This window comes from Myodes glareolus, chromosome 22 (genome assembly GCF_982192425.1).
Source record: "Myodes glareolus chromosome 22, mMyoGla1.1, whole genome shotgun sequence".
In the NCBI taxonomy this organism is placed as follows: domain Eukaryota; kingdom Metazoa; phylum Chordata; class Mammalia; order Rodentia; family Cricetidae; genus Myodes; species Myodes glareolus.
This window is the reverse complement of record NC_142047.1, coordinates 21477801-21505712: the sequence shown is the minus strand read 5'-3', so window position 1 is coordinate 21505712 and position 27912 is coordinate 21477801. Positions and strand designations below refer to the sequence as shown.

Genomic DNA, 27912 nt, shown 5'->3' with positions numbered 1-27912 from the left:
TGGCACACACTTGGGTCTCTCTTCTTGCTCCTCCAGGGTTCAATCTCCCGCTCAAGCAGCCCGCTACGGAGATCCAAATCTGCGTTCCCAGACTGGGCCGCTTTCCTCGGGTTTGTGGCCTAATCACGGTTTCCCCAGGCACACTGAGTGTCTGCGGACAGCACCTTTCCCCGCTCTGAAAGAAGTTACAGTTGCACCCTTTGACCGAGGCAATTGACAATTTATTGAGGCTTCTGAGAAGTAATGAGTGGCTCTGATTATGTTAAAATCTCCTTTAATTAAATATTTCGCATTTTACAAAGACCACTGCAGTTTCTTTTACTTTTTAAATCTAAGAGTATAACCTGTTTCCTTTCTGTAATAATACTTTAGCTCATACCCAGAAAAATCAATAGGTGTAAAAAATTAAATTAAACTTGTACTTTTAAACTATGAAACAGTTCGGGGGAACACAAATGTATATATTTATATTACAAAACATTAAATGCCTGTACAGGTGTCTTGATTTCATAATTTACTTCAAAGATACTGAATTATCAATTTAAATACAAAAATGCTACATTAAATATACAGAATAAGATTTAATACAAATCCTCTTAAGTTTTTTTTTCTTTTCAGTTGGCTAAAACAATTTTTTTTCGAGTGTGGAGATGTATACATTTTTATGTCATCCACCTCCATAAACTATAAACTTCTGAATAAGAGGGGTAGTTTATTTTTTCTTTCTCTTTCTCTCTCTTGGTGATGGAAAAATAACTGCCAAGGCCATGGTTTTAATAAATTAGGAAAGTCCGGGAGTACCGCACCCGAGTTAAATGTCGGACATACCTTTCTTCAATTCATAGGGAGTGTCTTTGCACAGGTCTAGCTGAGACTGGCTCCGCAACATTTTCGGGTCTTTAGCCAAAACGTCCGCTCGATTCAACACCGTCTGGTTTAATCCATTGAAATGAGAGCCAGGACCCGCTGTGGGGCCTGGCCCTGGGCCTGGGTGGCCGTGAAGGTGTCCGAAGGAGCCATAGTTCGTGTAGCCAGGATAGAAGGGCGCGGTGTAGTAGAGAGGCCGGGACAGCACTGTCCCGCCGGGAAAGGGACACTGCGCCGAGGGCGATCGCGCGGGCGCGGGGGCAGGAGAAGCGCGGCTGCCTCCAAGGGTTTGCCCGCCCACGGGCCCAGGGCACGGTGGGCACGGAGAACCCTCGCTCCCTCCGCTCCCGTCCTTGACCTTGTCCGAGGAAGTGGCTATCTCTGCCAGGGACCACAGTTTGGGCTTGGCAAGCACGACCGGAGGCGGCGGTGGAGGTGGCGGTGGCGAGTGGATGACTGAGGGCCCGCCCGAACCAGGGGGCAGCTCTCCGGCCGCTGGGTGCGGGCCGGAAGCCGGCGCGCCCGCAGGATAGTGAGGACCCACGTCCTCCGCCAGACGCGCGCTTGCGGGCCCAACCGGGGACTGCCCGCCCGTGCGCGGGGGCCTGGGCAACTCATCGTGGCGACCCTCGGAGGGCGACTCCTTAAAATCCGAGTCGCTGAGGCTGCCTTCCGTCTCCTTGCCCGCGGGGCTGGGCGGCCCTTGTAGCCGTTCGCAGCCCGCAGCTGCCTTCTGGTCTACTCCTCCTGTGGGCGAAACCCAGGCTGTCAGAGGCGTGGAGGCCACGCGGCGGGGTCCCGGTTCTTGCCACCAGAGGCAGGGACCCGTGCGCGCCCCCTCCAGGCCCCCTTTTGCCTTTAAAGTCCCGCGCAACACACCCTTTCCCGTCTCCACCAACCTGCTTCGGGACTCTCGAGGTCGCCCTTGTCCTCGGGCTTCTGTGGCTCGTCCTCGTCATTCTTCTCCAGATCGATGTTCTCCTCCTCCTCCTCGTCCTCGCTGCGGTTCCGGGGCGTCCACGTCATCTTGTTCTCTTTCTTGAGGCGCCGGCGCGCATTGGCGAACCAGGTGGACACCTGGGTGAGGGTCATCTTGGTGATGATGGCCAGCATGATCTTCTCGCCCTTGGTGGGGTACGGGTTCTTGCGGTGCTCGTTGAGCCAGGCCTTGAGCGTGGCTGTGGCGTCCCGAGTGGCGTTCTTCCGGTACGCGGGGTCCCCGTAAGGGTAGGAGCCCAGAGGCGCCGCATAAGGGTGATACCCCAAGGAACCAGCCATACCGGGAGTGTGGTCGTAGGGAGAGCCCTGCGGGAGATAGGCAGAGATTAGATCAGTGGTGGGGGCTGTGGACTTCACCGCCCCCCCCAAAGGCTGAAACCCACTTTCCCTCTGTGCCTGGGTCTGCCTGCATGCCAGCGCGGCCCGCGCTCCAGCTTCCCCTGAGGCAGACAGAGCTGGCTGATTCTAACACAAGAGTGACCCCCCCTCCCCCTCCTCAGAAAGCAGTGCCCCCCCCCCAATTTCTAAATCTAGTCCTTCAAACCCCTGAGGCTATTCAGGGCTTGGAACACCACCTTGGAGGCCCTCGTCTGCTGGGAGACGTCGGTGCCCAGGGCTTAGATCTGGCCTCCGCGGCAGGGCCCATGGTTCACTTAGAGGCCTGAACAGCCTCAGCAGCGACTCAGAGCTCTATGGCAGGGCGGTCGCACGTTGGGCGCAAGGGGGTACAATAAGAGAAGTCAAGGCTCTTTCTTTACTCCTCAAACTCTAAGGACAAGCTGAGCTTTAGCCTGCACGCCGACGGTCCAAAAATGCTATCCCTAACCGAAGCCGTTGCGCTTTTCCAGAAAGCACACCCGACCAAATAAAACCCGGATACACCGCAGCTCGCTGGACGTTTCAGAATTTAATACTTCTAAATCGGATTGCGAAGATAGGATTACGGATTTGCAACATTTTGGAGGATTAATTAAAGGCGAGGCCAAACTCATTGACATAGATTTTTGCACGCTACTACTGTTCAGAATTCGGTTCGGCTTCTTTTGAGCTACTTTTCTAAAATGGTAAAACAAAAAGAAAAAACATAAAAAGAGATCTGTGGGTTGGTCCAGAGCTTTGGGTCAAATGTTGCTCTTCAGTAGTGAGGACCAATTTCTCCCTAAACCCTTCCCTTCTTCAGCTCGGCAATTCCAGCGAGATGCGGCTCTTGCCACATCTACTCCGGAGTCCAAGGCTCGGGTGAAGACGAGCAAGACAATCGCTCAAGTTTGCAAGGGCCGTGAAGCTGGGCGGACGAGGTGGCGCCTAGGCCCGTGTCCCCCGCAGCCCTGGTCTGCAGGCCTGGCCCCGGCTGCCCGCCCGCCGCACATTCAGCTCACTCACCACGTACGAGAAGGCGGCGGCGGCCGCAGCCGCGGGATCGGCGCCGTACTGGAGGTGCGAGTTGTAGCCCGGCGAGGGAGCCGTGAAGGCAGTGGAGCCTGCGTAGGGCGAGAATGCGGAGCCCGAAGACGAGCGGCCGAGCTCATCCGTGCGGGGCCCCGAAATGACGCTGGTGCTGTATGCGGGGCACGAGTAGAGCGCCAACGAGGCGGACGGCTGGTACAAGTAGCCCTGCGGGTAGGACATGGCCACACACGGGCATGGGGCGCGCCGCGCCGCGGCGGCCAACGAGCCGGGCGGCGCCCTGCGAGGGCGAGCGAGCGGGCACCTGGCCTCTGGTTGCCCCGGGCCGCAGCTCTTCGAGCCCCGGCTCCCGGGCTCCGGCCCGCGGCGCCTCCTGGTTGGCTTCCCGCGCGCCTCCGGCTGCGACCGCCGCGCCCGCTCCTCTGCGCGCCCCGCTTGCCCGGGCTAGGCTTTCTCTCCCCCCGCCCCCCCTCGCTCTTTGCACCGGGGGGCTCTGCTTTTGGCTTTGCAAAGGTCCTGCCAAGATGCTAAGTTGGAAATTGAGGATTCTGACGCCTTGTGCGCGCGCGAAGCTCCTCCTTCCCGGGGTGTAGTCGGTGGGGGGACTGGCAGGAGCCTCTGGGCGGCCGCAGCCAACCCGGCCGCCAGGCGCGCCTCGCCCTCTCCCTGTTCCTCCCCGGCTCCTCTCCCGCTCACTGGCGCTCCCCTCGCCCCTCCCTAGCGCCCGCCTCTCCTCCGCCGCCCCCCTCTCCTCCTCAGCCCGGCCTCCCCCTCCTCCCTCCCCGACTCTTCCTCTCTTCTCTTTCTCAGACTCTCGAGCGCCGGCCCCAGGATGACAATCACATCCCAAGCGCGGCGATCGCTTCCAACTTTCCTCTCCTCTGCTAACTCTGGGCGGAGCGGCAATCTCGACGCACGACTGGCCCTGGTCGTGTGTCGGGCCGCTTCGGAACACAAAGGGAAAGAGGCAGCAGGCTGCGCTTGGGTGAACGCTCCGCGTCCTCCTCGCCAGGGCAAATAGCGAAGTTGGCGGACGTCTTGATCTCCGGAAAACTGGGTTCGTCGCTCTCTCCACAGCGGCTTCTCCCTTCTGCCGGAGGTCTCTAGGTTGAGCTGGAGACCTGGAATTTAGGTCCCAGGGAGAGCCAATGGATGCCCGCGCCTAGGGCACAGGGAGGCCGGAATGACTGCCTCTCTGTGCCAGCCGCAGCAGCAGGTGGGCGAGAGCCAGGCCTAGGCTGAAGGACCCCGACTGGGCCTTCCTTCCACCAACCCTTGCCAGTCGGCTAGAGAAGGCGAGAGTGGACACTCGGGGGGGGGGGGGGAACCTCCGGATGGGGGTGTGACTTTTCTCTGGACCAAAGGAGGTAGTGGGCAAGAAGTGCTGGACGGAAAAGCAGTTACACGCGAGTAGATCCCCGAGTCACCCCCGGCCCCACTGCCATCTCATGCAGCGCTTCCTGCTTTGCATGGCTAGCTGCGGGCTGCTCGCTCCGCCAGGTCTGCGGTGATGGAGGGTGTGGGATATCTTCCCTTTTGTTCCACTAAGTCGCCTTCCTCCTCGCTCGCACCCCCTCCCCCCCAGTTCCATTGCAAACACTGGGCAGAAGTGTCCGACCCCACCGCTGTTTGTTCAGCGAGGCGCTGGCCAGGCAAACACACACCGCAGGAGTCACGGGCAGATCTCACCCCCGCACGGCAACACAGGGAGAAGGCAAAAACAGACCCTCACCCCTGGTCTCCACCTCCCGCCGCCGCAAATTACAGACGCTCTGGAGCTCAGGGACAGACAGGGGCGCTGGTGAACCAGGACCGCGGCAGGCAGAGCGCACAACCCAAGCATTTTGTGTGGTCTTTCACAACCCGGCAACGCACAGACTGGAGCATAACTATACACAAAGTTTCGCGCAATGATTTTTGACCCGCGGGACACTGTTTGCTGAGCTGTGGCCGCAGCACACACTAACCCCACCCTGACCACACGGGGACCCGCTCCACTGCGCGCCTTCACGCACGCGCGCAGGCTGCCCCTTGCCCGGCACTCCGGCTACAGGTTCCGCCCCCAAGAGGTTGGACCCCTGCGGACTACATTCTCCGAGAACCTCTCGGCCCATCCTGCCCCGCCCATACACAGTCTTCGCCTCTGATTGGTCCCTCTTCTCCATTAGCTCCACCTCTGGATGACGCAGCCTCTTCCTTCAGAGTCCCAGCACCGAGGGGGCGTGGAGGGGCGTGGCTTCGTCCGTGTATTGTCATGGAGACCAGAAGCGGTCCGCGGCTGAGGCGGGCGGCTGTGAACCGGCCGGAGCGGCGCGCGGGACCGGAGCCCCGGGGAGCGCGCGACTGCCTGAGGCTGCCTCTCGGGCTGACCGTTCCGGGTTCCGGGTAGGCTCGGCTGTCTGCAGGGAGCGTCCCCGCCCGGACGCGAGGGTCCCCGCCTCCCGCGACCGCACCGCCCACCGGCTCCGCCCGCTCAGCCCGGCTAACGGTCGGCGCGGCCTGCCACGAGGGAGCGTCCGCGGCCCGCGCAGAGACGTGCACCAAGCCGATGGCGTGGACGCGGCCGGGCCCGACGCGTGGGCCGCCAGAGCGTGAGTTCTGCCAGGCGGGTGTTTCAGGCCGCGTGCGGGCAGGCCCGCGTGGGCGTGTCCCCCCGGGCCCACGCGTGTCCCCCTGAATCAGTGTCTCGGCTCTCGTCCAGGACGATGACTGCTGAAAGCGAGCCAAGGAGGTTTGTGCCACCGAGAGCCTGAGTCTGTCACGCAGACATTCTCATTACATAATCCTGCCACTTGAGCGACTTGGCTGTTTCTCTTCCCCCTCCCCATCTTGCTCCCACCCTATTTTTTTCTACTACTGTCTTCTTTTTGGTGTGAAGGACTAGAAAGAATCCTGCGCGATACTGAAACATTTAGAATTTATGGTTCTGTTTCCGTGGTTGTCACCTCCGTTCTACATCAAATTTAAGGCTCATTTCTTAAAGATGTCTCTATTTTCTGCTTTATTTGCACATTGATGGCTCTGCTGCTCTGCTGCCCTCAGCCGCCTGCGTCAGAGACAGAATTGTGTTAATAAGTGAGGGAAGACTAACGCTGACCATTAGCAGGCAGACGGAATTCAGATAGCATCTGGTGGCCTTGCTCCCTGTTTATAAGAAAGCATTTATATTCTCGCTTGGTAAACACAATGTTTTAACTTTTTATCTTGATACTGGGGGAGAATGAACCCCCCCACACACACACAGCGCGCGCGCGCACACACACACACACACACACACACACACACACACACACGTCTTCCTTTCCTTTCATCAGCTTTTCCATTTGAGGACTTGCTCACTTGTTAGCTGTAGTTCCGGCTCGCTTGTTGCTGAAGCTCCTTCCTTTTCCACCAGCAGAGGTAGGACCCATCTTTCCTCATGCCCAAGTCGCCAGGACTTTTTATTTTCCTTACTGCTGCGTTCGTATGTTTCTGAACATGTTGTACTAGGGGTCGGTTACTCTGATTGTTTTTAATGTAGCCTTGTTAAGCTTCACTTTAAAACTTGCCAAGGGTTTATTGGTTTGTCATGTCTGCACGGATCCAGTTATGCCTAGCTCTGAAAACAGAGAGCTTTAAAATAAGACCTCGGATTGTACTGCCAAGATGTGGCGCGGAGCTTGCTCTTCAAGTTTTGGACCAGGAGAGTTGTCATTGTCTCTGTCAAGTGCAAAGGAGGTGACGCCTGTTTATTTGGTGTAATAGCTGTTTACAGTTAGAACTTTAAAGACTTGCCAGAGTAGATCTGCTGGATTTTAAAGATCTCATCTTTCTTGTGGCAGAGACACAACACCAGCGTCGGGAAAGGCAACAGATTGCTTCTGTCATTTCGCTTTGCTGTTTTCGAGTGTACTTAAAGGATTATGATTGATAAGGCTGTCTTGCTGGAGAATGTTGACACAGGTGCGCATCGTTATCTTAATTAAGATCCAGAGAAAATGTTGTCTGTAAATGGAGCCAGAAGAAGAGGGCATAATTTTGTACAGTTTTGCTTTTGGAGAATTTAATTACACTTGAAACCTGTCTTTGAGCTTCCAGATTGTGTGAGCAGTTTGGCAACAGAAGTTTTAGAGAGGAATGGTAGTTTAATGTTAAGTGTTCTGGCATGTTCTAATACTACTTGTGGCTTTTTGGCAATGCCTTGTGTCGGCTCTCTTTGTACTCTGTCTTTGTGGAATAATAACTTCTAATTTTGAAAGCAAAGTATAAAATAGAGGGCTGTATTGTTCGGCAGACATTCATTAGTGAGGAAGACATGTTTAGTGTGCAAAAAAGGGATATAATGAAAAGGTAAATAGATGAGAAATGTATGCCTTTTAAGGTTTGGGGAGTGCCTTGATGGGCTGAAACAATTCCCTTTTCTTATCATCAAGTGCATAGCTACCATGTTTGTGGAATAGCTCGTTCTCATTTATAGAAATAGAGGGAAACTTTTACTCCTTCCAAAATACTATATAATATATTTAAACTAGTAAGCAAATGATGATACAGTATTAGTTTAAAGCCCAATTTATAACCCGGGTAATCGTTAAAATAGTATCATCTCCTTTAACTAGGAATCTCTCAGTGTGCAAACAATGACAAGGGGGATGCTGGTGGCCACTTGCCCTTGGATTACCCTGCACCTCATACCCTTTAACATAAGTGCTACATTAAAATTTCCCTCCTCTTTGTAGCTCAACATTTCCTGGAAGCTGGCTGTCAATCAGCATTTGTGTAAGATGTGTCCGTGCTTTCCTTCAATATTAAATCTCAGAGTCGAAAGAGGAAATGAAAGTGGAGGGGATCATGGGCATATGATGGGAAAGGCCAGGTGTAGAGTCATGGCTCATTCTTGACTTCAAGGATAATTAGCTGGTTAGAATTACACGGAGAACTAAAATCAAAGGAAGACTTACTTAGATTTGTTTGCTGAAACTGAAACAAGAGTGTTAATTTTGAGATAATTGCTTTATTTATCCCCCAGACCCTTCCATCAGAATGTTTTCTCTGGCAGCTACAGTCCCTATTTTTTATGCTGTTATGCATGTGTTATTTTTAAATTAGATATATTGTGTTAAAAGATGGAATATTAATGCAAATGAATTATCCATTTTAATTAATAATACAATTATGAATGTTTGTATGTTCTAGAAATCTTAGGAAAAATTGAAATGTTCTTTAGTTGATGAGCTGGAAATGAATGAGATCGTGTAATCGTTTGTGAATTGAATGGGTTGTTTAAAATAGATTATGAGCACAGTGCCGTAGTTGGAACAACATTTTAATTCTGAAATAGCACCACCTGCTTTGAGTGGAGGCATGTCTGTCTTCATATATTTCTCTTCAGTTTCTGTATTGCATTAGCTTCTGTTTTTAACATCATTTTGGTAGAGAATAGCTTTTCTTAACAGAACAGCAGCTGACACTTCTCCATGAACGTAAAACCTAGGGGTGATTTTTCCCCCTTGTTCTGTAATGACTAGTTTGCTTTCACAGCTCTCCTCTGAAGTGCAATACTGATGACTTATTTCTGTATAAATTGGCTGTGTTTTCATAGCTCTAGTATACCTCAGCAGCAATTTAGCTTGCAAATCAACTTAGACGCTTCAAAATTGAAACCCAGTATATTGTAACATAGTTTGAGTGTAAGTCTTTATTAGTGAGGATGCATCTAACATTTGTTCAGGAAAGGGGAATATAATTTCCTCCCGCAGCTGTCATTTGTGTAATCCATTTCTCCTGCCTTTTCTCAGGCTAATGATATTCCACACCTTGATACAGCTCTTATTTGCTTATTTACCATAATATGGAGTGATACCTGGGAGAAAATTGGATTAGACGTTCATATCTAATATTCCCAAAGTATTGCTAGTGTTCTGTGTTCTCTAACACAGAATCCTTTCTACTTTCTGATCAGGTGATAAGTACAATGTTTTATAATATATTTGGATGTTTCAGATAAGTTCATTTCCAAAATATAGGGTTATTTTACATATTGACTAAAATGTGTTCTTGAACACACCAAGGCTTATCTGCATGCATTGGGTGTTGCCTGAATGTGAAGCTCCCAGATAACACCAAGGTGGCTTCAGCAAAGAATGCATATTAGTAATTGGTGCTAAGTGTGGATAGTGGGGGAATGTCACCTGAGACCTTTGATTATTCAAATTCTATTAGTGCACTAACAGGAATTTGGTAAATTTAAAAATTGTTGATTTGTGGGATGTCTGAATAATTTATCATTTTTTCTTGGAATTGCATTAAATAATTTATTTGAATTATAGCATTGGATAGTAAAATCAAGACCAAGGTTGTAATGTTTAATAAAAATCAAATTGCTATTAAAAGGAAATAATAAAACTAAAACAAATCACATTTTGGAATTATTATTTTAATCTGATTCTTTTAAGAATAAATTTAGCATCATCTTCGGCCATTGGCATCAAGCTCTAAATTACAGAGAGTATACAAGTATGCAAAACTTGTCATTGTTATTAAAAATAGGGCTCTGGTATAGGTGGGGAAGAAAGGCTTTGAGAAACAATTTGCAGACGATTTGTGCTATCTAAGGATAGAGCAAGGAATTGGACTTAATGAATTACAACATTTATTATCAATAAAGTTTGTGGCTGAACTCTCCACCCCAATAAGATAATTTTATTGAAGGCAGTCTAGTCAGTCTAGCCTTTGCTAGAACAAATGCTTCTCTATGAATTATTAGGCATTAGTGTAGTCTTGCTATAACAGGAAATTCTGTTTTATCGTTCGTAAATAAGTGTTTGTAAATAGACTTGTGTTCCCTATACTGATCGGAATCTCCAGAAACTGGGGGCTAAAGCATTACAGCAAGCTAGAAGCACAGCACAAATGTACAGAAAATGTTAGGCAGGCACAAATAGGATTCCTCGCTATTTACCTTTAAGCTTAGGGGTCTGTTCTGTTCTTAAACCATGATAGAGTTGTTGATTTAAACATAAGAGGATTGAGGTTTAGTTCTTTTCTCCTAAGCACAAATATGGTATATATGAGAAATATTTAAGCATTCAGGCTTATCAAGTTTCATATCTGTTGTGGGCTAGATTTACTATTACGATCCAAGTTTCATTAAAGGTATTCAAATGCATTAGATCTCTTAATCTTACATGAAATATTTGTACTGGAGCACACTCTTGAAAATATCAAGAAGCATCCTTTTTGGAGTAATGGGTTATGACTGATTAATTGAGAAGGTTGTACTAAATGTTCTCTAGTGGAAATAGCTAAAGAATGTGCTTTTTAAGAAATGCATCATCCACGAATAAAATCAATTGAGGTATCACTAATTAAATTGTGATTTCATGAAGGAAGGGAGTGGTGAGAGAGGAAGCTAACTGTGGCCGTTTTCTCTTTAAGAACCGCAGTTCATACTGGACTTCTGGCTGCCCGTGGAAGGAGGTGATTCAGAAGACAGGAAGGTAATACTATCTATCATCAAGAACACTTTTCTCTGCAATCCTGAACCTTTAGCCTACATGAGAACTCTGTCCAATAGACCGCGGTTTCTTTAATTTTGAGCGATGGAAACCGTCCTGTTTTTCTCTGCTAACTTTCTGAGCCTGCTTCTCCCAGGGCCACAGGCTGTGTTTAGAGAGCTGAGAAATAGCTTTTCGGCCTACTCAGCACCCTTAAAATAGCTTCTTTCTGCGAATTAGATCTGTGATGGCGTCCTGCACAGCTCTAGCAGATGACATTTCAGTTTGGGATTGACATGCACTCAGCCTGTTGTCCAACTGTCCTCATTTACCTCCTGTTCCTTTGTTGCATTTACCTAGGGGTGTATTCTCCATGGTGGTTGACCGCCAGCCGCCCCAGCCCATTACAGGGGGATGTAGAGACCCCAGCAAGAGGCTGGCTGGTGATAGCGGGCCATGGTTTCTTTGCCTGTTTCCAGCCCGAGCTCTGTTGGCTTCCAGAAACCCTGGCTAGGCTTTCCCTTCCCACCACACTAGGTTGGCTACTGTGTGCTCTGCAGCTGTTGCAGGGGCTCACACAGAATAGAAGGCTCTACTACATTCTGAATGCATCTCTGATAATTTACTCACGTGCATTTTTGTCTTCAAACCTACCGCTGGCATTGAAATCTAAGATTCCTGAAAAACAGCATTGGGCTCCAACTCTATCTTCAGGAGAGGATCTGTCCTCTGGCCCTGTGTTGCCATGTTGACCACGAAGGTTCAGTTATAAATCGGTCCTTTCCAAAGAGCAGTTACTTTATCTGGGAATGTTGACACAGACCTCAGTCATTTAATAGCATTTCTAGCTGTTTGTCTTTCTTTTTAAGAAAGGCAACCTTTTCCCTGGCATCACAAATTTCTAGCCCCTGACCTGTATCTAGTAAGGGACATTAATGAAACAGTAAAGGGCTTCATGCTGTCAAATTATATAATTAGGAAAATGGTAAGAAATGTGGTGGCTCAAATTGATTTCTTCCATTAAAGGTACTGGAGCACATTTACAATCGCAAACCTTCAGAAAAGACTCCGGGTAATCTGGAAGTGAAGTGATGTTTGGGGGGAATCCCTGGAGCAGTGGGAGGAATATTAGTTTCAAATTCCTTTCCCCATGTCTTCTCGCAGGGTGTCAGCAGCTGGGGAACCATTACAATGTAGTCAGACAGTGCCGATAGCAGAGCACTTATTTGGAAAGCAGTTTACATTGGCACAACTCTTCAGTATTGTGACCATGACCAACTTTGCACCTGGCATGTGTGGGCTATTGCTCTTGCTTTTAATACAGCAGTTGATGGTGCAGCTTGTGTGTAGAATACAGCGTGTTTAAACTGACTCGGTCTTGCTGGTCATTTAGAACATTACAAAGTTGAAATGTTTTTATTAATAGAAGGAAAATGTAAAATTCAACATTTGGGCATCCGATACCTTTCTGCCAATTTTTTAGATCATGAAAGTATGATCTTGATATGTATGACACTGTCTTTTGTCATTGTTATAGGGATAGAATCATAGAATATTCTGGAACCAATGTATCTTTGTTAATTCAAGATTTTGTCCCCTATAATTTTTTTAAAATAAAAATCACAAGTATTTTAGAGATTACAGTTGGAGTCCCGGGCTAACTTGCCACCCGTCAGGATGAGGGAAAGCAGCCTTGATTAATCTCGAGCTGTGAAAGGGGCAGGTAAAATTGTTCACAGAGGAAATTTACTAATGTACCAACCATTTAAATTAAATGTTTGTTAACATAATAGCGATGGCATTTTCTCCTCCTCCTCCTTGTGGTTTGGTCCGACTTGATGTTACAGCGGCCGTTGCACTGACTGTTAAGTGTTTAAATGATGACACCATTATGTGAAGTGATTTTGAAATGAGAGACTCCAGCCAGGAATTACATCTGCTCCCATCTCCTTCAAATCATACTCGATGGCAGTACAGATTATGATTGATTTGTTTGTGACAGATTGCAGGAAGCAGTCATTGATTTTTCAATATTTTACCTTAAAATTATTTACAGTTGTAACCATGGGGAGGTATTTCCATGGGCTGTCAGCCCCTGAAAGACTAAGATAATATTCCCTGCTCTCTGACAAGACAAATTACCTGTAATGAGTGCAGTAGCTGAAGGGTATACTTTTATTTTAAAATATGTCAATAACCCCAGTGACTAAACGAATATTGATTTAGCATAATGAAGCCTGAGTAATGTGAAAATGAGCTTTTTCAAGGGGCATGGTAAAGACTTTCTTTTTAGCTGATTGTAAGAAGCTTTTCATTCCTCCCAGCTAGCTATGGAAATGCAGTTTTCAGCAGCAGCCTACCAGGATGATGGTTGTGATAACTGGAGTCTTGATGTTGGTGCCTTGGTTTTAAGGGTTCTTCTTGTTTCATTTTAGTTGTAGACTAGCTACCAATTTGTTTGATGTTGTTTTTAACTGACTTAATATTTTGGCAGTTTCCACGTTAAACTGAAGGTGTACACATGACCGTCTATAGGTGACATGGGTTGTGTTAGGATGTTCCACACGGGTTGTCGTAGTATTTAACGTGCAGTGTTCCATGGCAGCCACCCTCTGTCTTGACACTGGGAAGATTAATCCCGAGTGCTGGTTTTTAGACAGTAGTGCAGACCTTCATTTTTGTCAGATTTTGTTACCTTCTTTCCTGTGATCCTCTATGTCCTATGAACTAAGATGTCAATACATGAAATCCTTTGAACAGGAAATAAGTGCTATGTATTTATACATCAGAATGTGTAAGGATTTTAGGTCTGATTCATATCCATATGGCTCACATGGTAGGAGAAAGTGTGGTGAATTGAGCTGGTGGTGTTTACCAGGAAAAGACACATTCAAAGATGATAGCACAGTGGTGTTCTGTGGGAACCCTGTTCATTTTATAGTAACTTAGTAATAGGATCAATATTTTAGAAATTAAAAACAAGTTGATTTAAGGGAAGTTCAGCCAGCTGGACTCGTTCTGTTATGAACTGGCCTTGGAAATGTGGAGAAGAAATTGACAATGCAGCTAATACCTAAGTGAGAAAGCGAACCTGAGAACACAGCAATGTTGTCTCACATTGTCCCCAAGAACTGCCTAAGGAGTGGCATTGTGAAAAGCTATAACTGTGACTTCCTGTCCCTAAGGGTTCATCTCGACATCATCACTGCCCCCCAAGTTTCTTTTCTCTTCCTCTAAGGGAACTTGTGAAATAAATCTGAGGGGCATGCCATTGGAACCAGTAACCTAAAGTCTTCAGTCATGTATATTGCATTTGTAGATCTTAACTTAGTGTAATAGCCATAGAATTACATCTTTTAAGGGAAAAAGTAGTTTTTCCTCAATAGATTTTTAAATAAGATATCTTTTCCTCTGACTCTATGTTAAGCAAAAACACCTCTATTGTTTAGTTTATTTGGGGTAAAATAAAGCATTGTAATAGTAACCTAGGACCCCATCAATTAGTATGTATCTCTTCATTTGACAGTGCATGGAGAATTATCTTTGTAAACTTAATTTAAATAGTTAAAGTGAAATTTGTTTTATTTTGTTTTTTGGAGAAAATTATTCCCTTGAATATTAGACCTTTCTCTATTTTTTCTGCTAAAAACAGAATTATTCTGTCCCAGTTCTTTAGGGAAAAACTAGTTGTAGAAAACATTTTTGTTTTAAAATTACACATGTGATTATTTAGGTCTAGTAGATATAATAAAGGAAGAAAGACCCCTGCTTTCAAAATCTTTTTTGTTTGTATTAAGACAGTTTACTTTGACATTGTTTATACCAATCTACTTAATTTTTCTCCAGAACTCACTTTCCTGTGTTTCACCTGACCTTCTATTATAACTTAATATAGAAACAAATTAGCATATAATTCTATTTTCCATATGACCTCCACCACTTTCAGAATTGTGCCTCCCCTTTCAGGGGAGGCTCAGTCACTTATTCAGACTGTAGCCTTGGGTGTTTGCAAAGACTGCATGCACCCTGGCTGACATTTTGTAATGGAGAGCATTTTAAAGTAGCAGATAGAGGGAACACTTCACCCCATTACTAAGTTATTATAATGCCTCCACAAAGTAGCATTTTCAATTAGTGTCCACAGTTGATTAGTGGTTTTTCTTCTCCCAAACACGAAGCAGCATGGCCAAGTTAAGTTATAATCAGTGGTGTACAAGGTATTAAGGACTGACAGTGATCATGACAAATAGTTATTATTTTTATTCAGTCCATGTCCTTGGGTTTCCTGAGGTCTGTTTCCATCAGGATGCAAAGAACATGGAGCACACGGGCGCTCTGTGATGCTGGTGTGCGTGGGGGTAGGTGTTCTTAGGTTATAATGTTCTCCCAGCCCCAACCCTCAGCTGCTGTGGGACTGAAGCGCTTCTGTAGCACTAGTTTTATTGGAAATGCTTAATATTACAGAAGATTGTTGACTATTTGCTGCTTTAATCAAAGAATAGGAAAAAAATCAAATAAATTTTGTTAATTTTTAAACATGCCTTTATTTGACTGAATGAATGTTGGTTGAAAAGTTTTAAAAGTTCTTTTGCTGTTGTGATTCTTCTAGCAATCAGATATCATGGGGTAGACTCAAAATCACTTTCTAACCTGCCTCTGTTATACTCGTGGGACAAAAAAGATGACAGGCATCCACATATACTTTTTAATTCTCTATACTGCTCCCCCCCACCCCTAATGGAACATTTCCTCCTGAACAAATATATCATTGCAGTTCAGACTCTGGAAGAAAATTGCTTCACCTGGCATAGCCTTCATCGTGTGTGGGAACATCCAATTTGTGTAGAGAAGACTGTCATCCCTTCAGCCTTCGGGGAGTGGCGACCCACTTCTTAGCTGTCAGGGAATCCGTGTAGTAGCCTTTGTAGCACCAGTAGAAAAGGGAAGGATTGGTTCGTCTACAGAGAATGCCTACAGCCCTAGTGGCAGGAACCTGGAAGGTGTGTGTGTGTGTGTCTACCTAGAGATCACCCCCAGGCAAGGAACCAGGAGATTCAAAGATGCCAACAGGTACAGAAATTGCTATGGGTTTTGTATGAGTGGCCCAGTTTGTACTTCACCCACCTCCATAACTATTACAAAGACTCCAAGCCCTGGGGTGATTTCTGAAGCTTAGAGCTCGGCATGGCAAAACAAATTCAGTAACTAGAATGTTTCCTTCTTGTTTTTGTTTCGGGGTGTGTGTGTGTGTGTGTGTGTGTGTGTGTGTGTGTGTGTGTGTTGCTGTTACTGTTTTTTTTAAAAAAAACAGTGTTTCTATATAGCCATGGCTGTTCTGGAACTCTCTATGTAGAACAGGCTGGCCTCAAACATACAGACATCTACCTACCTCTGTCTCTGTCTCATGCCTAGCTCCCCTTCTTAATTTTGCCATTTGCCATTAATTAAACTTTATATTTTGAAATAATTAAAGAGTCAAAGGCAGTTGTATAAAATAATAGACATGTCCTTGAACCCTTTTCCCAGTTTTTCTCAGTAGTATTTTGCAGTATATTTAATGTCACAAGCTGAATATTGATGTTGAATAATCAAGAGAGGAACATTTCCATTACCATGAAGACCTCATCTTTCTCCTTTGTGGCCATGCCCACTCACCCTCCCCACCTGTCAGCTGCAGCATTAGTCGGCCCTCCATTCCTATGAACGTTGTCTAAGAACAGCAGGCAGTCTTTGAGATCGGCCTGTGTTATGAAGCTTCATAACACATAGGAGTGCCTCAGTTTAACCTCTCATGGTCAGGGTGTCATAGTTCTTTCTGGGCTTTGACTACAACAGGTAAGGGTGCCATACATAGTCATGTGGCAGTGTGTGTGTGTGTGTGAATATAAGTTTATTTTCCTGGGATGCATAGCCACTAGTGGAATTGTGGAGTATACCTATATCTGTAGGTGATTATTTTTCAGACTGTAATTGATATTTGGAGAGGGAAGAAGGAAGGAGGGTACCTACATTTTTGTGGAATTTTTATATCAACTACATTAGTTAATGATTTTAAAACATATAGCTTAAATTATTTGTAGTTATATAGAAGCACACATTGTTTCAGAATCTGGCTTTTGTTCATTCATGATCAGATGGTTAGTTTTTAGACCATCTCTCTTCTTGGTAAATTTTCCTGTGGGTGGAAAGGTGTAAACATTGTTGCTGTGAAGTTCACTGTTTACTCAGGAAAATATGGGGCAATTTTCCAGATTTAACAGACTGGACATCAAAACTGCATTGTGCCTTCTAGATCTTTAGACGCCCATTTGGCCACTCCATCTCACCTGCAGAATTACCCACATGTTGTCAGATTGGTGGTGATACATAAAGTTCTTTTAATTTATCTTGTGCACTTAATTAGAGAAAGAAAGAACTAAAAAGCAAGAAGTAGTCCTTTTTGGGTATATGGTCCCTAAATAATGTAGCTACTTTACACAGTTCTTAATGGGAAAAAAAGCTGTCATTCCCACTAGCCCTTCTGGGAATTATTTAAATTTAACTGAGTTAAATTTTACTTACTAAGACATGATAATGTCTTGCAAAGCCATATGTGATATTTTGGGAAGACCCATGGAAAGGAGTTTTAAGGAGTGATTGTTGTTCTGATTTTCTTTTTTAAAATGTCATTCCTTACATAAAATATAATAATATGACACCTGGCTGTCCTGGTTCTTAAACTCACTCGAGACCAGACTGGCCTAGAACTCTGCCTGCCTTCCCCTCCAGAGTGCTGGGATTTAAGGCATGCATCACCACGCTCAGCCCAATCTTTTTCTTTCTAAGAAACATTGGATGTAATTAATTGAACCTAGTGACCCCCTCCTATAGTCCAGATTATAAACCTCTAACTTTAATAAGTGAGGAACCAGATTTAGACTACCCCTGTCTTTCAGTGGCTTTATCTTGGGCTAATGTGGTCAAAGCCACCATTATGGGAAAAGAATAAGATAATTAAATGTTCCTTACTCTAGTAAATGAGAAGCTAAAAGGTGAGATTCCCACACAAACCTTTTAAAGCTAGTGCAGTCATTGGTTTGGGAAAAATGTGTTGGAGTTGTCTATCCTGTGTCATAGTACTTTGAGTCTCTGGGACTCTAACAATAGAAAAGACATCACAGTGTCCCGTCCCTGGCTCATGCTTCTAGACTGCAGTGTGTAGATGAGGAAAAGTCAGAAGAAATGAGGAACCCACACAGTGCTGCATTATTGGAACTCAGAATTCAGAGCACACAGACACTGGTAATGACGGATGCAGTGAAGCAGTGTTGGATATAAAGAGACCAAGAGCCAGTCAGGCTTGTGTTCTGAAGGAGATGCACATGACATGGAGAGGCAGGACAGCCATTGCAAAGAGGGACACAAACTAGAGTAAGGATGCAGGTTACCAGAGTGAGATCAGGTCTAGCTAGAATTTCTTGAAGCATCAAAGCGTCTGCCCAGACTGCAGTCTATTTAACAGCTCCTGGTGTTTTTCTGGACTCACCAGAAATGAGGTGTCCTTCTTTAAATAAATTATAGATTTGGGTTTATGAGCCTGAGGTGGAACAATGCTGAAGCAGTTAATAAAAGCTCAGGGACTGACTTTGAGGTCAACCTGAAGATCTGAAAAGCAAAGCAGCCAGTTACTGGCTCTTACCTCCACCTCAGTCCAAAATGGTGATCCTGCCTCCAGGAATCTCAGAATTAGATTGCGACTGAGAGCTGTCTCCTCCCATTTTATAATCCTCTCTAGGGCTGGGATTAGAGATGTGCACCATTGGGATTAAAGGTGTGTGTTACCACTACCTGGTCTGCAAGGCTGGCCAGTGGGGCTGTTTTACTCTCAGATCTTTAGGTAAGCTTTATTTATTAAAATACACATGAAATACCACTACACAATATAGTAGGCATTCGCCTAGCCTCTTTGAGGCCCTGAGCTCCCTCCCCAGACCACAGTGAAGAAGAAGAGCATGGGTCTGAGAGCAAATCAGATAGCAGCTATTCCTCCTAAAACTGGGGCTGGCAAGAATCTCAATCTGTTTCTTCCCTTTGCTATTTGGTAAGGAATGTTTTGTACTTGACTGGTATCTTAAGTACCTAATCTGTAAAACTGTAGTATATTTCAAATTGTACTTCATTATAGACTTAAAGTAGCAAAGAAATGTAAAGTTCTTTGAGAAGAGATTCAAAATTAAAACCAAAATCACTCATGAAAGCTAGAGTGTGACTACTTGGTAAGACTATATTGAGCCAATGTCCTTATTAATAAATTGCTTTGGGTTGGGCATGGTGGTGCGCACCTTTAATCCCAGCAGAAGGCAGAAGCATGCAGATCTGACCTTGCTTTACAAAGTGAGTTCCAGTTCAGCCAGAGCTACATGGTGAGGAGCCTGTCTTGAATTAAAAAAAAATTTATTTGGGATAAGTGTGTACATATCACTATTTTGTAAGTACAGGTCAGAAGGGAATGCTTGAGAGCCTTTGCTAAACATCATTAATTTGATGTAGTATAGGTCCCTTAGAAGAATTTGAACCTCTCCTCCCTAGTATATGCTAGGCAAGCTCTCTGCCACTAGGATAAAGTCCCAGCCCTCTTTTTCCCTTTTAAAGTTTGACACAGCGTTCTCAGGCTGTCCTGGAGCTTGCAGTCCTTCTGCCTCAACGCAGCCTTTTATTATCTGGGATTGTAAGTCTGTGTCTTCAGAATGGCTGGGTTGTTTTTAAATTTATATGACTTAGAGTGGTTATAAAATACACTAAAATTAGGATTTTATATTTATATAAAAATATCAGATTTATATCCTGATTTTATATTTAGTAATAATATTGATTCCTGTAGCTCCACAGCTGTGGCACATTTTTATTGAAATGGGTTCCCTTCTGGTCAGCCAATCACTTGTTTTACCCTAATTTCCCGCTTACCTTCTATTTGTTAAAATACTCCATTCACTTATAAACAATCCCTCCCAGTCTGATTTAACCCCTCTAGCCCTGCGTATTCTCTGCTGCATGGGAATGTTCACCTCCTTAGCTTTCTGCCTTCTGGGAGGCCGTGGACGTGTCTTCCTCCCGCCGTCTCCATGATCTCATCTGAGCTCCTGTGCCATCGCTTGTTTAGCAGTCCAAGGAGCTCTGACAGCGTGTGGTCTACACTTCTCATCCCGCTCACCTCTGTGTGCACACCACACAATGTCTCTGGCTCCTGTGCTGGCTCCATCGTGGTCCTCAAGGATGCTTGCCCCGGCACACTGCCCTCGCCTTGGCGCTCTCCATTGCCTGGGCATAGGTGTGTAATTTTGACTGCCTCCCTCTGTCTCCTTCCTGAGCCACTTCTTCTTCAGCTCTCACTGTGACTTGAGGCATCTCTCCTGCCCTGGTAACCTGGCATCAAGTCACTGTTGTAACAGTGCCATCTGTCTTGTCATCCTCATTTCCTCCTTCCCAATAGTCTTCCTTTTTTAAAATCTGTAGATCCAAGTTTCTTACCTATACATCTCTCCATGTCTGTACATCTTCTCTATAGTCTTTGTAGTATTCCTTTTAGCTTCCCCCCCCCTTTTTTTGTAGACATGGTCTCACTATGTTATACTGTCTGGTCTAAAACTCATAGAGACCCACCTAACTCTGTCTTCTGGGTGTTGGGATTCATTGATTGGTTTTTTATTTGTTTCTTACTCATTTTTCCATGGGCTTCAGTTTTGGCAGTTTATATCACAGTATCTTCTTGCTCCAAGAGGCTTTTCTCAGTCTGATACACACAGTGAAGCACCTTCATTTCTGTGGCATCTCTGGCTTCTGTATTTTGTTCCCTTTTGAAATTTCCTCTCTGCTTGCATTTCTCTTCTGTCCTCACACACCCTCTTCTTTCTCCATTGGAGTTGTTTTCTGTGCAGCATCTTAGTTGACCTGTGTTGCTATAACAGGGCAACAGGATGAGTAATTGGAAGGAAGAGGATTTACTTCCATAGTTCTGGAGGCCGGTGAAGGCTTTCATGCCCTGTCCTCACAAGGCAGAGAGGGAGAAGGGGAACCCACTCCTTCAAGTTCTTTTTATAGCAGCATTAATCCATTCACTGCATCTTCCCATTCAGATACACCTCCAAATGCTGTTGCATCAAGAGCTGAGTTTCCAACACAAGGGCTTTGGAGGTGACAGACTCGCTCAAGTCATGGTAGTTTTAGCTTTAAATGTCTGCCTTGCTGCCTCATCTGGCCTCAGCCCTAGCTGTTCAACGTGTGCTTTTGCTCCTTACTGTGCTCTGCTATGTAATTCCTCCTGACGGCTGAGGCAAAGAGCAGGGTAGCATGAACTGCAGCCTTCGGGATGTGCAGAGAGGAGGGGAAGCACACTGCAGCCTTCAGGGAGCCTTCAGCTCCGCACCTTATCTGCTCAGTGGGCCAGAGATGGCCAGAGCTGGGTGTTGTAGGAGCTCAGATGCGCCTGACACTGGGGTCAGCTGGTCTCTGACAGAGGGAACTTTGCAGGTTAGACTAGGCTGAGACTCTCTTCTACTGGCAGATCTTAGTAGGAACAGAAAGGAATAGAATGTTCTGGCATATTTCACAGTGCTTACTTTCTCTTCCCCTGCCAGAAGCCCAAGGAAAATTTATCTCCAGTCCCTGGAGTTTGACGAAGCTCAAGGAGAGACATCTCAGCAGTGTGGGGCTCCAGCTGCCTGTGCACTCCCAGTTCTTATGGCCAGATTTGAATGCAAGACTCTAGCCAATGCTAGCCTGGGTTTTCCTAGTGTGGGCCTGTTTCCCAGGGATCTCGGCTATGAATAGTCATTCTCTATATGTACCTGACTATCTCCAGATTTGGGGTTAGCATTTTTCTCTGGGACCTCAGATTGAATAGAAGTCATTGATTTTTTTCAAATTGGTCAGTGTTTGCTTCTCAGGGGTGACTCTAAGTTCTTTATATGCCAAACTGAGAACTACAAAGCAACTTAAAAAAAATGAACTTGTGACAAAAGAAGAAAAGTAGGAACAAAACAAACCATTTAGAGACTTGTAATTTAACATTCCTCTTTGCCCTAGTTTATGGTTCTGTGATGTATGAAAATCTCTGCACAGTTTCTGCAGTTTGGATTTGAAATGTTCTCCAAAGGCCCGTTCTAAAAGATTGGCCCTCAAGATGGTCCTAGAACCTGAGAGGATTAGGGCCTAGAGGCCATCAGTGTTGTGACCTCAAAGGGTTTTGTGGAACTCTGGTCTCTTCTTTGTTCCCTGGCTAGCTAGCAGTGTAAGAAGTCTGCCTCCATTGCGCCCTCCTGCTGTGACCCAAGGCAGTGAATCAGCCCACTCCTCAGGACTTAACCTCTAAAACCATGAGCCCAAATAAGCACCTTCTCCTTGTAAGTTCCTTTCTCTGGGATCTCATTACAGTGACAGGAATCTAACAGCACATTAAAGCCTCAAGACAAAGCAGTGAACTCCAGCAGTGTTGCCACCTTGAAGACGGGAGTGTGGAAGAGAGTCACGGAAATGAAGATTTGTCCTAAAGGTACAAGGTTAAGGATGAACTGTGTGGGGTGCTCGGGAAGGAGAGCTGGGGGTTCTCAGAATGTACTTGGTGTTGAACAGAGGTATCCTACAGTCCCATCACCTACTCCAAGTATCCGCAGATCAGCGATGTCTCTTAAACGCAACCAAAACAAGACACTATTACCAGGTAGCCTTTGCCCCACTGCCATCAAAGTCAGAGTACAGTACACACTTCAAACCCTTGCTTTCACTTTAAACATCCCCCCAAAAAAGTTGACAACAGCTGGATGCTTCTCCTGTGCTTACCTGCCATTCAAGACCTGTAAATTACAGCTGTGATCAGGGACAGTTTTTTAGGCACCTGCTGTGTCTTTGTGATAGCACACTGAGCCAGAGCAGTGCAGGCTGTTAGCTGAGCACACAAATGAATGCACTGTGTTTTCCTAAAGCCTCTTCTTACATGAAGTGGAATATATGTAAATTCACATTGAGCTTTTTATTTTGAAATTTTACTATGAAGAATTTATCATCAGTTCTGAAGAAGGCTGGTTCATGCTAATGTTTTACCTGAGCTATTTACTATGGGCTTAGTTATTGACCTATTTTATTTGTCACTTTATGGCATACATATTTTCAGCAGAGATGCTTACACTAAGCTATATTTATTTATACTGCAGTGCATTAACCATAAAACTATCTAAGTACTCCCAAACCGCTATGATCTGCAGCCCTCGGAGAGAGCTTTGCAGGATAGCCAACTCTTAAGAATTAACAGGTGTTGCTGGTATTGGAGATCTTGCCAAGGGAGCCTATCTACCTCTGAAATAATGGGTGGGGTCTCACAAAATGTTGGTGCTGACATCAGTGCAAGCTGGACTATAACACTTGGTTCTCCTTAGAGGACTTGGTATTATTTTTGTTTTAGTTCTTTCTGACACTTCTTAAACTGCTTCTTTGCCCTCCATTGCTTCCAGGGATATTTCTCCTGGCCCTGCCTTAGAGCTCCTGGGCCCTGGACTTTGTGAACATGGAGACCAGGTACTAGAACTAATTCTGGTGTGAAATGGTCACTTGGAAGCACTCATTAAAGACCAGCATTCAGTTCTGTGAGTTTTGTTGTTTTGTTTTGACCACTCAAGGGCCAGGATGGGAAATTGTACTGGCTCCACCTTTCAAGTCTTGAAGTTCCATAGCCTCCTGCAGGACTCATTCTAGCCGGGGGAGGGGAATTCTGAGATTTAAGCCTCAGGCATGGGGCTAGTTGAACACACGCTAGAATAAGAAAGTCAGTTTTGAAACAAGCTGTATCAAAAGTTCAGTGATTTAAACAATGCCTTTTTTGTCTTGCCAATTCTCCATTATCTTTCTTTGTGGGTCTGGTGATGGAATGGAGTACCTTGTGCATGCTAGGCAGGCCCTTTACCAGTGAGCACATCCTCAGCTCTCGGCCTTCACTTACAAATCCCAGGCAGACCTTCTTCTACCTTGTACTCTTTTGGGACTAATTCTTAAAAGTCTCTTGCAAGGCTCTGATTTGCCTCTCTGCTGTGCATGGATGCATATGCCCCATCCTGTTCCTGATATGATCATCATGGAAAGCTTTGTAGGGTATGCCAGAAGGTAACCCTTAGGTTGGAAGCTTCAGGACTTTTAGGCCTCCTCCTTTTCACCTCCTCCTTTTCACCTGCTCTAGAGTCTTTGGCGACTTGTCTCCTCAAGTCTTCAGACACTGAGGAGTTAAACTGTCTCATTTTCTGAACTGGGAGACCAGAGGAGCCTAAACATCAAGAGATTGGCACCAAGTCAAACCATAGTTAGCAGCTTCAGGTGGACCTGGATCCTCTGCTTTCAAGGCCCATGGGGTTTGTTTACTACTCAAAAATACAAGAGTGGTTGAATAACAAGTGAGACCTAGTTACGACTGTGTAGATTGGGCTGCCAAACCCTCTGCACATGTGGTATGCTAGGTCACATGGAGGGAGGAGAGAGAGGGAACTCGATCCAAGGGCATGTGATCCCAAGGGGAGATGTGGCTGGACAGTGATGAAAACTGTTCATGTGGGATCTAATGACTGATTCCAACTGGCTAGCCAGACCCAGTAACTTGGGAACATTGGTACTAAATATGCTATCTGTAATGGTTACTGTAGTCACAGTGTTTTTAGAAAACCAGGTGTTTGTTTAATTTTTTTGGGCCATATATTTGCTTATTTGTTGTTTTGAGAGAGCATTTCCTTGTATAGTCCAGGCTGACCTTTAATTTGAGAACCTTCTGTCTCCATCTCCCAAATACTAGAATCATAGGTATATGCCAGCACACTCAGCCTTAACCAAATGCTATTAGTCAGTTAATAAAATTACTGTTTTTCAAAACTGGGAACATGAGCATTTGGGAATAAAATTCAATCTGTTTCTTCTTTTCTTATCCTCAATGCTGGGCATTGGGCCTAAGGCCTCATACATACTAGGCAGGAACTCACTGAGCTGCATCCCGGTTCCTGATATATTTCTCAATACAAACAGTAACTCAACAACTTACATTGAAAGTGCAAATTCTCTTTACTTTTCTGTTTAAAAATATAGTTTTGAGAGTTTGGAAAAATCAGCACCTTTGGCAAATAATTATTTGTTTATCAGGACTTGATAGTATTTATTTGTGTTCATGTGTATGCATGTATGCATGCCATGACAGGAATGTAGAGCAACTTATGGGAGCCAGTTCTCACCTGCCACTGTTTGGGTTCCAGGGACTGAACCCAGGTTATCAGGCATGGCACCAAGTGCCTTTACCCAATGACCCATCTCAACAGGTCCTCATTTATGAATTCAGTGGTTTATCATGTTAACAATGGTTAATGATTCCCCCAACAGCAAAAGGAATTGTTAATGACAGAATATATCAAGCAAGAGTCTATTAAGATGTTACATGCCATATGGATTAATATTTCAATAATCTTCAAAGAATTTATATTTTTCTTTTCTATGGCCATGTGTATTTTCCAATGATCTTGGCATTAGTTCTTGAGAAGTCAACTCAACCTCAGAATTCTAAAAAGTCCTCATTATCCACTTTAGTCTAAAAGAGATCAGCAATTTAGGCTGATCTATTTATATTAACTGACTGGTACTTCCATGCTAATCCTGTAATTAAGATTCATTTCTCAAAGATGTTACTATAATCTTAGAAATATTAAAGATTTAAACCCTAAAGATTGGTATGGAAATGATTAAATTTTCTCTATTATTTCTTCCCTCTCTCCCAGAGTGATTAATTTCCCTTTCAGTGCCTTCTACCCGAGCCGAAGTGCTTCTGCAGAGACGAATTCTGTGAAGCCTGTTTAGGGGATCATCCCCTCTAGACAGACAGCTGCAAGGGGCATCGCTTCCCAGCATGGATTTCAGATTATGACCAATCAAAGGCCGGAGCTAAGGAACACCTGTCAGCGGCGGTTGCTGCAAGGAGACCAGCTCTTTAATCGAATTTCATTGTACTTCAGAAAAAGGTTTATTTTAAATGTGGCGTCTGCTTTTATGATTCATCCTTCTCAGCTTAGACATCAATTTGGGGCTTATTTATGATGTTGTTTTAGGGTAAAACGAGAAACTGCAAGAAAATATTTCAAGAAAGTGGCCTTTCCCAGACATTTAATTAGCAACTTTCTCAGGTGGGAAAATACAAAATTGAAAACTTGAGTTTTGAATTTTTGTGTGTGAATATAATTAGTGTTAGGGATTCTTTTGAGGACACTCCAGAATGTTGATATTTGTCGTGAAGTCTGGAGAACTTGCCTTGTGGAAATCCGTTCCTTTTCTGTGAGCAGTGCAAACTATCATTGATACTGATGGGTTCTGAAAATCCATGCCTGCTTTCAACTTGGCCCTAATTGGAGGCCCCGCTAAGCCCATAAGTCCATAATACCAGGTACTTTCTCACAACTGCAGACCATGGAGTGTAACTATCAGAAGACAAACTTCACTGTGCAAACTGTAACTTAATGGTATAACTGTGTGCAGCCCTGAATATCAGTTAATTTTCAAAACATTTTATTCTACAGCAATTAGCTCAGGTCCTGGAGGGCAAAATGACAAGAGGTTACTCGTTCACTATGTATTTAATTAATTGAAAAATGCTCCAATTGCCTTTACAGTTGTTATTAGAAAGCGGAATCAGTGTTGCCAGCGCTCAACCATAATTGGAACCCCAGGGAATTAAATATTTAGCATTAGTAATGTAACAGCACTTAGGACACAAATTTCTATTTTCGTAATGAAAGCTATACACTGTGAGTGCAAGCGGCTGAAAGGACAGCTGTGACAAGCGAAACGGCCTGGGACATTTCAATAAGACACCTCATTGGACAGCAAGTCTTACCACATTATGCGTTTGTAAGAGACCTGCAAGTTTAATTCCCACGAGGAACTCGTAGCCCAAGTCTTTAGCGTCCTAATTGCATGCAGGATGAGTGGTCGGGCAAATGTCTTGCCATAAGTGCCTGAAATTCATCCTGCTTTCTAAATAATCGCATATAAGTTCGTGCCTTTGTCAATTTAAAAATACTGAGACTGTCAGGGAATAAGGATCTTATTTGTTTTCCATTTAATTATATTTTAAGCACACATGCTTTCTGTGCTACAATGAGAAAAAGTTGGCTATTGGGCTCTAATGAGCTGCAGTGTAGACGCTGGAGACCCTGAGGGATTCGCTCCGTAAATTAGCTGGATAAAAAGTACTTGGTTAGGATATAGTTGATGGCTGAGCTGTTCACAGAACCAGTTACAGCACTGTCTCTCGCTCCTGTTTCGTTCTAAACAGGCTCTGTAGAGACTTTAACAGCTGCCTGTCAAAGCTGCTCAGCTTGTCAGAATGTATTCTATTACTCCACTAATAAATAGTATTAAAGGGTATTTGACTTCACCTCTCATTTTCAGAGGGGATCAGGTTGGTAAACACAACTGGCTTAGGCTGGCCTTATTTTAATTTGTTTATGTCAGCTAAGTAATATTGAAGGGTCGTGTTTTAAATTTGCAAACATTACCTTCCCAGGGAGGCAGAGCTTCCAAAATATGATACGCAGTGGAAACAAGGGATTGAGACACTTATTGTAGAATGTTTCTCATTGAAAAACGTCAGATTTTGACATTCTTAGGCCACATTTAAAGAACTTGAGAGCCCATGGCTAAGCTGACAGTCTTAGAAAGTTTGGTTCCTTTGCCTTTTTCATTTCTAGGAAAATAAAAGCCATAAGATAAATAATGTCACAACTTCCTTTTGATTTTCCATTGTTCCTATGTCTGTTTTGAATTATTCTGAGTAATCATGATTTTGTATCCATTCTTAAACATTTTTTTCAAAACAATGCATGTTTACTTAAAAAAAAAAAAACTTCATTTGATAAAGTCTTCCTTAGACCTGCCTTCAGCCCTGTCTCCCTGCCTGGTGGTCTCCTTTGTTAAGTTTTTTTTTTTTTATTTGTTTTGCTTTTTGCATGCATATGGGGTGTGTGTGTGTGTGTGTGTGTGTGTGTGTGTCTGTGTGTCTGTGTGTCTGTGTGTGTGTCTGTCTGTGTGTCTGTGTGTGTGTGTGTGTGTGTGTGTGTGTGTGTGTCTGTGTGTGTAGGCCAGAGACTGACAGCTTACATCAGATGTCTTCTCACGTCAC

The 27912-nt window shown here is 44.8% G+C and overlaps 1 protein-coding gene and 1 long non-coding RNA gene across 7 annotated transcripts; one reads left to right on the top strand and one right to left on the bottom strand.

Annotated features, from left to right (window-relative positions):
- Positions 1-257: 257 nt before the first annotated feature.
- On the bottom strand, positions 258-3907 carry Irx5 (iroquois homeobox 5). The gene is made up of 3 exons (XM_048426765.3): positions 3250-3907; positions 1767-2172; positions 258-1614 (listed from the first exon to the last, which is right to left on the bottom strand). Exons 1-3 carry the CDS (start codon positions 3493-3495, stop codon positions 812-814), a joined length of 1455 nt encoding a protein of 484 aa, XP_048282722.1. The 5' UTR covers positions 3496-3907; the 3' UTR covers positions 258-811.
- A 267-nt stretch (positions 3908-4174) lies between these two features.
- LOC125395409 (uncharacterized) lies at positions 4175-27680 on the top strand. Of its 6 annotated transcripts, none has more exons than XR_015735922.1 (5): positions 4175-5864; positions 10687-10748; positions 22155-22272; positions 23228-23359; positions 25517-27680. It is a non-coding gene; the product is annotated as an uncharacterized LOC125395409 (long non-coding RNA). The 6 variants fall into 6 exon arrangements; XR_015735919.1 differs by lacking the exon at positions 4175-5864 and adding an exon at positions 5874-6004; XR_015735921.1 differs by lacking the exon at positions 4175-5864 and adding an exon at positions 6111-6672 and having other exon boundaries at positions 22155-22279.
- The last annotated feature ends 232 nt before the right edge of the window (positions 27681-27912 follow it).

Excerpts from the sequence above, each read along its gene's own strand:
- Irx5 (XM_048426765.3), bottom strand. The coding sequence starts at position 3,495 with ATGTCCTACCCGCAGGGCTACTTGTACCAGCCGTCCGCCTCGTTGGCG. Across the intron at positions 2,173-3,249 it reads CCGCCGCCTTCTCGTACGTG|GGCTCTCCCTACGACCACAC; the intron begins GTGAGTGAGCTG and ends TATCTCCCGCAG. Across the intron at positions 1,615-1,766 it reads CCTCGAGAGTCCCGAAGCAG|GAGGAGTAGACCAGAAGGCA; the intron begins GTTGGTGGAGAC and ends TTTCGCCCACAG.